At 39.6% G+C, this 13,953-nt stretch overlaps 1 protein-coding gene across 3 annotated transcripts in view; it reads left to right on the forward strand.

Moving 5' to 3' along the window:
• The window catches only part of nphp1 (nephronophthisis 1), a 75,305-nt gene that overhangs the window by 13,261 nt on the left and 48,091 nt on the right, over positions 1–13,953 (forward strand). For all 3 annotated transcript variants that reach the window (XM_059982900.1, XM_059982901.1, XM_059982902.1), the window contains exons 4-8: positions 2–147; positions 2,308–2,494; positions 4,104–4,205; positions 5,345–5,517; positions 8,413–8,461. In XM_059982900.1, the coding sequence (XP_059838883.1) occupies positions 2–147; positions 2,308–2,494; positions 4,104–4,205; positions 5,345–5,517; positions 8,413–8,461 (657 nt within the window). The remainder of the gene's footprint in view (position 1; positions 148–2,307; positions 2,495–4,103; positions 4,206–5,344; positions 5,518–8,412; positions 8,462–13,953) is intronic.

Raw genomic sequence — 13,953 nt, forward strand, 5'->3', positions numbered from 1 at the left:
GGCAAATGAACTAACTCATGTAAATAATTATGATCAGCGGAAACGAACCGAGGAGAGGCGACTGACAGGCATGTCAGAATTGCTTCGAGAAATTGCTCGGAGACTAGAAAAGGAGAGTCTTAAGCAGAAAATGGATGAAGCTGCCAAGTAAGGGACTGCTAAACTGAATGGAAAAGCCTTTTAACTCCTAATTCTGTTGGTCAGGCAATGTATGAGGGAGATTTTTGTATCACTATATGTAGTATTTTTATTGGAATGGGTGAGCTAACTGTGACTGAAGTATAAAGTGACTGAATGGTAAAAGGTGGCTCTGGATCAACATAAATGAATTTTCATTCAATAGATGATTAATACCTGGAAGATGTATAAGTATTCTCAGGAATGTTGAGGGTTCAGTAATTTTCTTAAGATTGAGATTACCTGATGCATTTTAATAGAAGTGTGTGGGTTGTACAGAGAACAAGAGAAAATCTGCAGATGCTGGAAATTGCACACACAAAATGCTGGAGGAACTCTCCAGGCCAGGCAGCATCTATGGAAAAGAGTACAGTTGAAGTTCTGGGCTGAGACCCTTCAGCAGGACTGGAAAAAAAAAGCTGAGGAGTAGATTTGTAGGAGTAGGGTTGTATTGAAGTAAACTTTTGGATAGCTGAATCTTTTCCTACCCAAAGCAATTGATCTGGGTTGACCAGGATGTACAATTAAATCAACGCATACCATTTAATCTATACATGTTAATTCATAAAGGTCTGGCTGTATCTCATTTTATTATAGTTTGCTTCTTCTGTGTTTTTTATTTGTGACTTCCTACCAAATTCCCACTTCCTCCCTGGTAACATTTCCTTTCTCAATCCCAGCACAAAGTTGATATACATGGATTAAATTACCAGGGGGGAGGCAAGATGGAGGAAATGTAAATTGGATGATGGGTTTCCAAAACTGAGGAACAACACCTTATATACCGGCTGGGTAGCCTCCAACCTGATGGCATGAACATTGACTTCTCTAACTTCCGTTAATGCCCCTCCTCCCCTTCTTACCCCATCCCTGACATATTTAGTTTTTTTCTCTCTCTCTCTGCCCATTACCCTGCCTGTTCTTCATCTCCCTCTGGTGCTTTCCCCCCCTTTCTTTCTCCCGAGGCCTCTCGTCCCATGATCCTTTCCCTTCTCCAGCTCTGTATCACTTTTGCCAATCACCTTTCCAGCTCTTAGCTTCATCCCACCCCCTCCGGTCTTCTCCTATCATTTCGCATTTCACCCTCCCCCCACTACTTTCAAATCTCTTACTATCTTTCCTTTCAGTTAGTCCTGACGAAGGGTCTCTGCCCAAAATGTCGACAATGCTTCTCCTTATAGATGTTGCCTGGCCTGCTGTGTTCCACCAGCATTTTGTGTGTGTTGTTTGAATTTCCAGCATCTGCAGATTTCTTCGTGTTTGTTCCAAAACTGATGTTGTTTTTCTTTAGTGATTGTGATGTTATTTTGTTATTCCATTTTGACTTGCATATTTACCACCAAAAAAGCAAGGGTTTTTACCTGATGAGATAACTGAACCTCAGTGGACATGAATAATGTTTAAGAGGTTAATGATAGACTTATTTTGATGGCTCACTGTGGCAGATGACAAATGTTTCCTTGGAAGATAAATTGAAAATGGGATATAAATCCCTGGGCTGTATTTTATAAGGAGCAAGCTGTTCAAAAAACTTAAATGATTGAAAATGGATAAATTTTAGAATGAAAGCTAAAGAATTCAGTTCCATATTCACTCACCTGTACTGTATTATGCTTTATTTTGCCAGTTTTTGTGCCGGATCGTGTCAGAAGTTGATATCGAACAGTCTAGATATTTTGTGTCAGAATGTTTTAAGTAGAGACTGATGGAGCCAGTGGAGTCAGAAGTTTAAACTTCAAGGAAAATCTGTAAAGACTTGGAGTTTTCATCCTGGGAATTGAAATTATTGAGGCATAGATGATGTGAAGTAGGTTAATTCTTTAGCTTAAAATGGATGTGTAATATTGCATTGTTGGATCCTGTGCTGTTTGCTGGAGATCAATTCTGATTATAGCAGAGTTCAAGATAAGAAGTGAATTATGATGCAAGTATTTAAAAAGCTCTTTGGGTCAACCAAGAACTATTTGTAAGGGGAAGTCTTCTCGAGACCATAAATCAAATGTGAATTTTTTGCCCATTTTTGATTTGCTTTTTTTTCCAGCCTTAATAAAGTGAAGGCAACATGGTATCTGGAGCTTAATTTGCAGTTCTGAGCCTGTAGAAATAACATAACTAATTCACTTTTGGTAGGAACACAATGGGCAGGGCCACTGCAGCAAAGCAGAGAAATAAGAGTGATGAAGAGGATGAAGATGCAGAAGAAGATGAAAGTGATAATGATGAAGACGTGGAATCTGATGATAATCAATATGCCGGTGATCTATTTATTACCATCAGTGACTTTCAAGCTCAGGAAGAACATGATCTGTCTTTTAAGGTATTTTTTTTGTGTATTGATTATAACAAAAGAGAAAAATACTCCAATATTTTGAGTAAAATATGTATCAAATATACTTCACAGTTCAACACTGCCGGTATGCCCAAAGCGTGTTAGAATGCAAAGTACTTGAATGTGAGCTTGAAGAGCTATGACTTATAGTGCTATGGACAAAGATATGGAGATGATGTGTGTCTTCTGTTTCATAAGCTTACTATGATTGTGAATCTCAAAAGACGCTTCTGTATGCCTCGATAGCTAAATGGACTTGGTACATGTTGAATAAACTTTTCTCAATAATTTCAGCTGGGTATAGTTATCGATTTTAACTGATGTTTCGATGACAAACTCTGACATCTTCATCAGGGATGATGCCTGGGCATCTCTAGTCCAGTGGTATATCTACCCCTGTTGTCCGTCCCTCCTGAATGGTTAGACCTCACATAATCAGGTTTCTGTTGTCCCACATTTTTACAATCAAATTCCAGTTCTTACTTAAAGCGAGACCTTTGTGTTTTTTAAAAAAAATTCTTTTCCTCTAGTTTTATTTCAGTGGCTTCCTTCACCAGGTGGTCCCAAAAGCCATTGGCACAGCACAGTAGTTTGGTGTCGCTGAACTCAATCTTATGGCCATTGTGCATAGGGTATTCTGCTGCTGCCAATTTCTCTGGATTACCCAAACAAATGCACCTCCCATGCTCCTTGATACGGGTTTTCACCGTGTGCCATTAAAAGCTTCTTGGCATTCATAGGGAATCCTGTAAACACTAGCCGACCTGAGTCCCAGGTCATCTTTGACCTGCATAAGTTGGGATTTGAGCTTCCTTATGCTTGTGTATGGTGTTAATCTGCAATTTTTTTCAGGATCCTGGTGATCCTTCCAGAAACCATGAGACTCGGGGAGGCTGGTGTTTACAGGATTCCCTGTAAGTGTGGAGCAGCGTATATCAGTCAGATAAGGTGCACAGTGGAAACCTGCATCATGGAACATAGGAGCTGTATCAGAGCATTGCATTTGCAATGGCCATAGGATTGACTTTGATGGCACAAAACTACTGTGCCATACCAGTGGCTTTTGGGACCACCTGGTGAAAGAAGCCATTGTAGTAATATTAGAGGAAAAGAATTTTAACAAAGACGAAGGTCTTGCTCTAAGTAAGAACTGGAATTTGATTGTAAACAAAGTGGCACAGTGGAAACCTGATTGGTTAATCCTCAACCAATCAGGATGGACGGATGATGGGGGCATATATAGCTCCGGACTAGATGTGTCCAGGCATCATCCCTGGTGAAGATGGCCGAGTTTGTCATTGAAAAGTTGGTTAAAATTGATACCTGTACCCAGCTAGATGCTCCAAAGAGCTTATCTGTCATACATGCCGGAAAGTGCTAGATCCTTTTTGGTGCATGTTTCATTGTCTTTTACTGGATCACCTTTTCCTCATGCACTTTATTTCTACTGCAGAGCCAATGCAGTTTTCAAGTCCCTAAGGAGATAATAATTTTTTTGCATTGAAACTTATATTGACTGAAAATTATTCTTAAGCTATTTAAGGTATTTGCTTGGTGTTTGGTTTAATTATATTATTGATTTGTTCTAATGCTGCAGAAAGGCGAGGTTATAAGGATCCTTAATCAGAATCCTGATGGATGGTGGCTTGGAGTTAATGCTGAAGGAAAGGAAGGCGTAGTTCCCAAAACTTATTTACAGGTCAGGTTTTTTTATAGCTAATTTTGTGCAGTAGCTACCATTTCTAGAGTTCTAACACTCAAAAGAAACTTTTTTATACTATCCAATGGACAAGAACTTCTTGTAGTAATACAGTTGACAATAAGCTGCAAAGAGTTTCACATATTAGCATTAACATTTCAGAATGCAGTGACACTTACTTAAGGCAATGTGATAGCCATTCTGCGCCATTAATGCAAAAGATGCGACTCTTCCATATCTACAGATGGGTGATTATTATCATGCTATTCTGTGAGTTTGGTCATAGCATTTTTAGCATTGATTAGAGCAGGAAAAACCACATTCATATCTTCTCTAAATTTTGGATCAGAATGGATTCTATATAGTGCGTAGGATCAGCAATCAAGCTTGTACCATGCACAAACTGTGAAACAAATAACACAGCATGTGGGAAATGGATAAATGAGTGCATTATTTGGGTTAGATATTGTGTTACATGATACAAAGATTATGATTCAAAATAAATTAATTTCACCTAACATATAATTAATTGCTAAATACCATCAGCTGCTTTGGGCACATAATGTACCTGCGTAGATTTTTTGATCAGGTTTTTCCATGTGTATGCATAGTAATAGAAGCAAGATTTGGTGCATGTCCTGACCATCTTTCGCCATCCCATATTTCCTGTTTTCCTTCCCCAATCTGTTAATATTTTTCCTCTCTCCCCACCACTGCCTCACTGTCTGATCCTTACTACCTCACATTGCTCCTTTTTTCCACACCACCTTTGTCCAACCTCAAGATGCTATTGAGCTGATTTCCTTTGTAGCAATGGCTATAGTAAAAATGTCCTTTGTTCATATAAAGAGGGCAAGGCCTGTTCCATGCTGCAGTTTTTGTGCAAGGTTATAGTTCCACTGTAGCTGGTGTAATCTCCCGTAAAGAGAGCACAGGCTTAATGAGTAGCATCCATTCTTGTAACTTGGCAGGCATCTTTCCAGCACTTTACCTATTAATTTCATTTGGTGCATTTCTGACTAGTACATAGACATTTTTTTAATATTATTTCATTGTTTCAATTACTATGTTCAGATTCAAATTGCACTTGATCAAATATAGTTTTATTTTAATTTGTACATACACAAACTGCATTATAGGTATATAGCAAACAGAGTCAGGGAGCACTGGATAATATTGAAGATGATGAGGAAGGTGAAGATGAAGATGATGAAGAGGAGGAAGAAGATGAAGATGAGGAAGAAGATGAAGATGAGGAGGAAGACGAAGCTAAAGGACAATACATGAAAAGAAAAGTACATGAAGTACAGAGGTATCATACATAATACCGTGCTAGATTGTTCACTTCCTTCTTTTAAACATATGATATTTTGGGTTTGGACTGCTATAATAAACCAAAACGTACCTATGGGAAATGAGGAGAAATAGATGAGAAGGGAAAGTGATCACATATTGTAGGGCAGGGGTTTCTAACCTGGGGCCCACAAACCTCTCGGTTAATGGTAAGTGTCTATGGTGTAAAATAGTTCGGGAACCCCGGGGGTGGGGGGGGGGGGGGAAATAGTAGGGATAAGCTCCATACCTGGTGTGCATCTCAAATAGCCTCTGACAACCAAGTTCAACGTCTGGCTTCCACATGTGGCTTAGCTACTAAGTCCAGTGGAACTGGTTCTTCTGACAGGAGAAGGGGCAAAGGCTGGTTACTGGCACTTTAAAACCAGTCACTTCAGGCAGATGGGGCTTGTCAGCCGTGGTTGGCAGCTCATCTAGGAGAAGGAAACCTCTGATCTCAAACTTCCGCTGCCTTGTGGCTACACCCACTCGTAGGGAAGGCTTCAGTAGTGAACCCCAAGGAAAGATAGGGAGCTAGAGTCCCTACGTTTTGTTAACACTGACTGGCAACTCCTGCGATGCTGCTGGTGCCAATCTGTATCAGTCTCTGCAGATTCTTTGGATTCATCAGCTCTGTGGAGGGGAGCAGCCTGTTGGATGGGCAGCAGCTTCCTCTCTGTATTGTACTGCCCTGGCTTGTGTACGACAGCTAGTATGAAATATCCATGGTCGGCCCCGATTGACGGAAGTATCAAAGTTCAACATGTCAACTACTCATCAAGTATGTTGGGTATTGCTCCCTGTAGGTAATGTCTGTCCTTTGACTTTCTGTGCTTAGAAAGTCATGTGATTCATTAATTGCTGTAATGATGGATTTCAATCACCATGCCAGATAAAGGTGGTGTTCTCTATTCTTAGCTCATCATTCCTGTCTGATTGTGTGGTTGTGTAGGAGAGTAGAATCACAACCTTTTGGGGCCACAGGGCGTGAACTGAAATTTACTCTCTGCATCCTCAGTATTCAAATTATTATCCAAACTACTTATTGGGTTCCTACATTACTATCCAGTCAGGATGGTGCACTTTGTAGTCTTCTGCATTCTGCACTGTCTGGTATATAAAGCAAAATCAAGCAGGAAGAGAAAGAAGGGAAACACTCTCTGCTTTCAGTACATGCCTTGTATCCCAGAATCCCCACTTAAGGACCAAATGCCACTCGCTCAGATTTTGTGGTATTGGGTTGTTATTGCAGCAGGATACCGTTGGATAATCTGTATCTCTCAAATCTATGACCTTTAGCACTAAGACAGACGTGGGTAACATGTGCCTGGGATTATCAACGCATGTAATAACTCTTTGTAGTTGAATGGAAATCCTGGAATTCTGTGTCCATTGATGTGTACCGGATGAACTGCAGCAATTCAAGCAGGTGTGATTGAACAATCAATGCTAGCTCAGTCAATAAAACCCATATTGTGTTTTTAAAAAAAATAAAAAAACACTTGAACCAACAATTAAACAACAATGATCTCTAGGCATCTCACTGTATGCACATACTCCTGTGATATATATTAGTTCACAAAGCTGTTTCTTCAGACATTGATTCAAAAGAAGCTTTTTACAGCTCCAAAGGGTAATATATGAATGTAGCTACAAAGACGCTGAAGTTGAAGGTGACATGGTAGCATAGTCGTAAGCATAATGCTTTACAGCACCAGCTGTAAGATTGTGTAAGATTTCTATAAGGAGTTTGTACGTTCTCCCTGTGACTGCATGGGTTTCCTCTGGGTGCTCTGGTTTCCTTCCATGATCCAAAAAGACATATGTGTCAGGGTTGGTAAATTGTGGGTATGCCAGGCTGGAATTATTGCGACATTTGGGGACTACCTCCAGCACAGCCTTGGATTATGTTGGTTTTTGACACAAATGACACATTTCAGTGTGCGTTTCGATGTTTCAATATACATATGACACATAAAGCTAATCTTTATTTGGAATGTAAGATTGCAATCACCATTAAGCATCCTGAACTTGCATTGCAGTCCAGCATTGGTATAATATGGTCACTGGAATAGACAGTAGGAACTAGTCAAACTTTCTTTCCTTTCACAAGACTTGATCTTAATAATATGTCTGTTAAAGCCTAATGCTCATAGATTCAACTGCAAATTTTCCAGTCATTCAGAGCATCTCTTAACCCAAAAGCAAGTTTATGTTGTCCTGTGTCTATGTTGTCATTTCTTTAAGCAGTTTCCCAATATTACTTCCATTGGTGGCTGGATCCTGTAATGGCTTCTCATCAGAGATGAAGAAATGGCATTAATTAGTTTAAGTTAGTTTCAGCTTGTGTGCAGGCCTCTTAATAGGAAAAATAGGGATTTCTTGAGTGCATACTGTATATCATGAAGAAGAAGAAGAATAGCTCTTAACTTGGCAGTGGAGTTATCGGGGCACCATCTTTTGACGGTGTTTCTGTAGCAAGCTATTCTTGTTTTTTTCCAAGGTTGAGTTGCTAGTTTGACGCTCAACCCAACTTAGATTGGAACTCGGGAACCTTCGCTCCAGAGTCCGGCACTGATATTATTGCGCCACCAAGCGGGACAGTATATCATGAAAAGTGCAAGACTTGTACTCTGCTTGTCCTGGGATAAATTCACAGTATTACTTGTTGTGCCACTTTAGTGTATGCTTGTACAGGCTACAGATTTTGATTATTCCCTTGATTGTGCAATACTGGAATTTTCAAGTACCATAATCAGTCAACAATTACAATGTTTTGATCATCCACAGTATATTTTGCTGTATGTATAAGTAAGTTTACATGTACTTATAAATTATGTTGCTAAAGATATTAACAGCATTGTTATTTTTATAGTGAGGAATCACGATCACACAAGTTAGCTGCCAAAAAAGCTGTTTCAGAGGTAAGCAGATTTTATAATTATTTATCCTTTTCTGGTGTGTTGGCAAACTTCTGCATTGGTGGTTTGTACACGAGCAAATTTAGTTTTACATAGCAGACATCTTTATACTTTTGGACAAACACTTAACCAGACAAAACAGCTGAGAGTGGAAAGTTGTCACCTGTCCATTGCAAGCATTTGTCTTGCAATTTATCACAATGCATCTGCTAAGTCCTAAAGAATCTAAATATTTGCAATTGTCAGATATCATCACTGCTTCTAACCTGAAGGAAGGAAGATTGGATTGAGGTAGCTGAAGTTATTTCCCTTGAGTCCCTGCTCAGATAAACAACTGCGACTGTGCTGGGTGTGATTCTACCGGTGAACAATTTGTCCGTGATTTATGTTGGCCTGTCTTATTGAAATTCCTTTGGGCTTCTGGTTGTAAAATGCTGCCTTGATGTCTACACTGGGATTCAGGTCTTTTGTCTTTGTTTGGATCAAAGCTGTGTTCAGACCAGTCATTGAGCCATTCCACCAGATTCTAAACTGAGAATGAGTGAACTGATGGTTAAGTTGTTAATTGTGGAACTCCTGTGCATCTTTACTATTAATTGAGTAGTGATGCTGTACAACACAATTTTGTTTGAATGCTGAGTGTCCTGAGTCTTCACAAGGGTTGTACATTGGTCAGTAAGATAGATACAATAGCAATGGATAGATTAGGAAGGTGAAGTGATCAGGCTTTTCTTCTTCTCATTGGTTCTTTCATTTCTTGCAGATGAACTCCCTTAATTTAGAGAACAGGTATAAGGTTTACCAGGTACTAGATTAAGCCTGAACTGTTGCTTTACTGGCTAGGTAAGTACGACGGGTGATTGATAAGTTTGTGGCCTAAGGTAGAAGGAGTCAATTTTAGAAAACCTAGCACATTTATTTTTCAACATGGTCCCCTCCTACATTTACACACTCAGTCCAGCGGTTGTGGAGTATACGGATCTTGGACCTCCAGAAAGTGTCCACAGCAGGGGTGATTGATAAGTTTGTGGCTGGAGGTAGGAGATGAGTTGTTAACTTCAAACTTTCTGCATAAACACTCAGAGTTGAACTGTATAACTCATCTCCTTTTACCTTAGGCCACAAACTTATCAATCACTCATCTGAGGCCACTTTCTGGAGGTCCAAGATCTGTATGCTCCATGACCGCTGGACTGTGTAAATGTGCTAGGTTTTCTAAAATTGACTCCTACCTTGGGCCACGAACTTATCAATCACCCGTTGTATTTCTGTGGGTGGAACTTGTTCTGGTACCCCTACGTGATGCTATTCATAGTTTGAAGATGTTGGTTCTATGCATGACTTCATAAGACATAGCAGCAGAATTAGGCCATTTGGTTCATTAAGTTTGCTCCAACATTTAATCAGGGCTGATTTTTTTATTCTTCTCAACCTCATATTCCTACCTTCTCTTCATAATCTTTGACGCTGATACTAATTAAGAACTTATCAACCTCCACTTTAAATATACTTACTGACTTGGCCTTCAAAGCTCTCTGTGGCTGTGAATTACACTGATTCACCACTCTCTGGCTAAAGGAACTCCTGCATTATACAGGAGCATGCTTCTTTTCTGAGGCTGTCTGTCGGCCCTATACTCCTCCACTAATGGAAACATCCTCTTGGCCTCCACTCTGTCTAAACCTTTCAGTGAAATTCCCCCTCATTCTTCTAACTTCAGAATAGGGTAGCACAGTAGTGTAGTGGTTAGTATGACTCCTTACAGTACCAGTAAGCTAATTTTAATTGCCGCTGCTGCCTGTAAGGAGTTTGTATGTTCTCCTTGTGACTGCATGGGTTTCCTCTCACAGTCCAAAAATATATTGGTTAGTTGGACATTATAAATAAGGCTAGGCTAGGATTAAATTGAGGGATTGCTGCGTGGCACGGCTGGAAAGGCTGGAGAGGCTTATTCTGTGCTGTATCTCTGTTTTTAAAAAAAAGAGCACAGATCCAGAGCCATTAAATTTCTTAGGTAAGAGACCTAAAAGTGCTCACTGTACTCCAAGTGTGGTCTGACCAATGCTTTTCAAAGCTTCAGCATTCTTGCTTGCTCTGATATTCTAGACTTCCTGAAATGAATGCTAACATTGCCTTTGCTTTCCTTGCACTGGCACAATCTGCAACTTAATCTTTAGAGAGTCCTGCACAAGGATTCTCAAGTCCCTTTGCACATCTGATTTCTGAATTTGCTCACCATTTGGAAAATAGTTTGTCTTTATTCCTTTTACCAAAATGCTCTCTTTTGCACTGTAGTTCCATCTGCTCTTCCTTGCCCATTCTCCTAGACTGTCCAAGTCCTTCTGTAGGCTTCCTGCTTCCTCAACACTGCTTGCCCCCCCCCCCCCCACCAATCTTTGTATCATCCACAAACTTGTGCCATCAAAGCCATCAAGATCATTAACATATGACATTAAAAGAAGCGGTCCCAACATCGACTTCTGCAGAATACTACGAGTCACGATCAAAAAAGGGCCTCTTTATTTCTGCTCTTTGCCTCCTGCCAGTTTTCTGTCTATGCTAGTCTCTTTCCTGTAATTCCATGCGCTCTTAGCTTGTTTAGTAGCTTCATGTGCAGCTCCTTGTCAAAGGCATTCTGATGATCACTGCCTAGTTGGTACAAAGCTGACATGAGAAGATTTGTTGAAGTTAATTTAAGTGCTTCGCAGTTCCCAAGGAAATATTGGATTGCTTAGCGGAATATTTTTTTCACTACTTATTTTAACTATTTAATAGACATATATAGACTTCATGTAGTTCAGTGTTTTAAATTTTTTTAAATTTATCATGTATTTCATTGTACTGCTGTTGTAAAGTTAACCAACCTCACTTGGTGCAAGGTAGGTCATGTTTAAGAAATCTTAGAGTTTTGGAGGAAGTTTCCAGGAAAGTTGATGAAGGAAAGACCATGGGTCTACATGGATTTTAGCAAGGCCTTGACAATGTCCCACACAGGGGCTGGTCAAGAAGATTCAGTCGTTTGGCATTTGGGATGAGGATGTAAATTGGGTATGATATTGGCTTTTGGGAGAAGCCAGAGGTAGGTAGTATATAGTTGTTTCTCTGACTGAAAGCCTGTGATTACTGATGTACTACAGTGATCAGTGCTAGGCTGATTGTTGCTTGTTATTTTGTATCAATGATTTGGATGATAATATGGTAAACTGGATCAGCAAATCTGTGGGTTACCTAAGATTGAGGGTGTACTGGACAGCGAGGAAAGCTATCAAAACTTACATTTGGATCTGGATCAGCTAGAAAAATGGCTGAAAATGGCAGATAGAATTTAATGCAGACAAGTGCAAGGCGTTGCAATTTGGGAGGACAAACCAGGGTAAGAGATTACTAGGTAGGTATATGGAGGAATTGTAAGGTGGGGCGGTTATATGGGAGGCAGGGTTTGAGGGTCGGCACAACATTGTGGGCCGAAGGGCCTGTAATGTGCTGTACTGTTCTATGTTCTAAGTCTTGTGTGATGAGTGGTAGGGCACTGAGGAGTGCTGAAGAACAGTGGGATCTAGGAATATAGATTTATAATACCTGAAAGTGGTGTCACAGGTGGACAGGGTTGTAAAGAAAGCTTTTGTCGTATTCACCTTCATAAATCAAAGTATTTACTGCAGAAGTTGGGCTGTTATGTTGAGTTGTATAATACATTAGTGAGGCCCAATTTGGAGTATTGTGCACAGTTTTGGTCACCTCCCTGCAGGAAAGATGTGAAATTCAAGTTTATTGTCATCTGGCTAAACATATATACAATCAAATGAAGCAATGTTCCTCTAGACCTTGGTGCACCCACAAATTTTATTTGCTGTCCCTACTCTTTTTCTCTATAGTGACCTAGTGAATTTTCCAATTTCTTTTCCAAGTGACCTTTGTGTTTAAGCTCTGATACTCAATGGGGTTTGATGGGCTATATGTTGGTTTAATTGCTGTTATGGCTAGTGTTTCCAGCAGGGGGAGCTAATGGTGCACTAGAACGAGAAATGCAATTTAAATGCCTTAGTTTGAGTGAGCAACTGAACGGGTAGCTCACTCAAGAGAGAATAACATGATAAGAAAGGAAATTAAGTTGATTCACCACAGTTAAATTAAGAACACTTTTTAGAAATTTATTCCTACATTTCTAATCTTGTGTTCTGGCTGGATATTAGATATATACTTTAAAGAGTTGTATTTATAGAAACATAGAAAACCTACAGCACAATACAGACCCTTCAACCCACAAAGTTGTGCTGAACATGTCCCTACCTTAGAAATTAATAGGGTTACCCATAGCTCTGTATTTTTCTAAGCTCCTTGTACCTATCCTTGTATAGCAGTTGTGTCCCCTATGTTTACTGCAGAACATGTTGCTGCCAATTTGCACACAGTGAGCTGCCACTAGGAACAATCTGGTAATGTGCAATTTATCATTTTAAATATATGAATATATATTTTTAATATAAATATATTTTGTAATATGTTAATGATCCCACCCACAATGCTCATGGACTGTTTGTCCCACTCCCATCAGGGAGGAGGTCACATAGCATCCATGCCAGGGCCACCAGACTCAAAAACCAGTTACTTTCCTCAGTAAGGCTGATCAACATCTCCACTTAATAACCCACCACATTAATTTACCATTTCCTGTCAGTCACCTTATGTATACACTCCTGTGTCTAGCATCACTTTATGGGCATACAATAAATCTATGTATATAAGCTATCTTATGTATTTCTATTTCTTGTTTTTGTTGTATTATTGTGTTCTTTAGCTTGTGTTTTTTATTGGATGTGGAGTAACAGTTATTTCATTCTCCTTTTCACTTGTGTACTGGAAATGATGCTAAACAACCTTAAGCAAATTCTGGGCAGTGTTTGCTCTGTTTTTATAAGGTTTTGTGGGGTATGTTTTGCATCCACATGAAAGTGCTGAAGCTTTCAGTTTAATGCCTCAGCTGAAAGAAGGTGCTTTCAAACGATCAGTAGTCCCTTGCCACAGAGTTTCTACAAAAGTGTCAAGTTGGGCTGGAACTCAAACTTGATCACACGCTAGAATGCTGAGTCATGGTTGACAATATTAGACTTGGGACATTTCCTACCACAATAGTGCAACTTGCTGCCATGTAAGTGTTTATTAATTATGATTTAGTGGGACAGGCAAAGAAGTTAGCACTCATATGACTATGATTTTTTCTTAATGCTGTTATTTAGAAGAATTTCAACCTGATTTTGGTGCAAAGATCTGTGTAATTGTGCTTTTCGGTCTAAATATAATACAAATTTTCTAACAGTATGTTAGTCACTAATTTATTGAGAAACTAATACAGTCGGCCCTCATCCGTGAGTTCTGCATCTGCGAATTCAGCCAACTGTCAATCGAGAAAACCCAGAAGTGCTCTTCCAGCACTTGTTGTTCGAGCATGTACAGACCTTTTTTTCTTGTCATTATTCCCTAAACAATCGTTTAGG

The sequence above is a fragment of the Hypanus sabinus genome, chromosome 10, assembly GCF_030144855.1.
Source record: "Hypanus sabinus isolate sHypSab1 chromosome 10, sHypSab1.hap1, whole genome shotgun sequence".
Classification (NCBI taxonomy): Eukaryota; Metazoa; Chordata; class Chondrichthyes; order Myliobatiformes; family Dasyatidae; genus Hypanus; species Hypanus sabinus.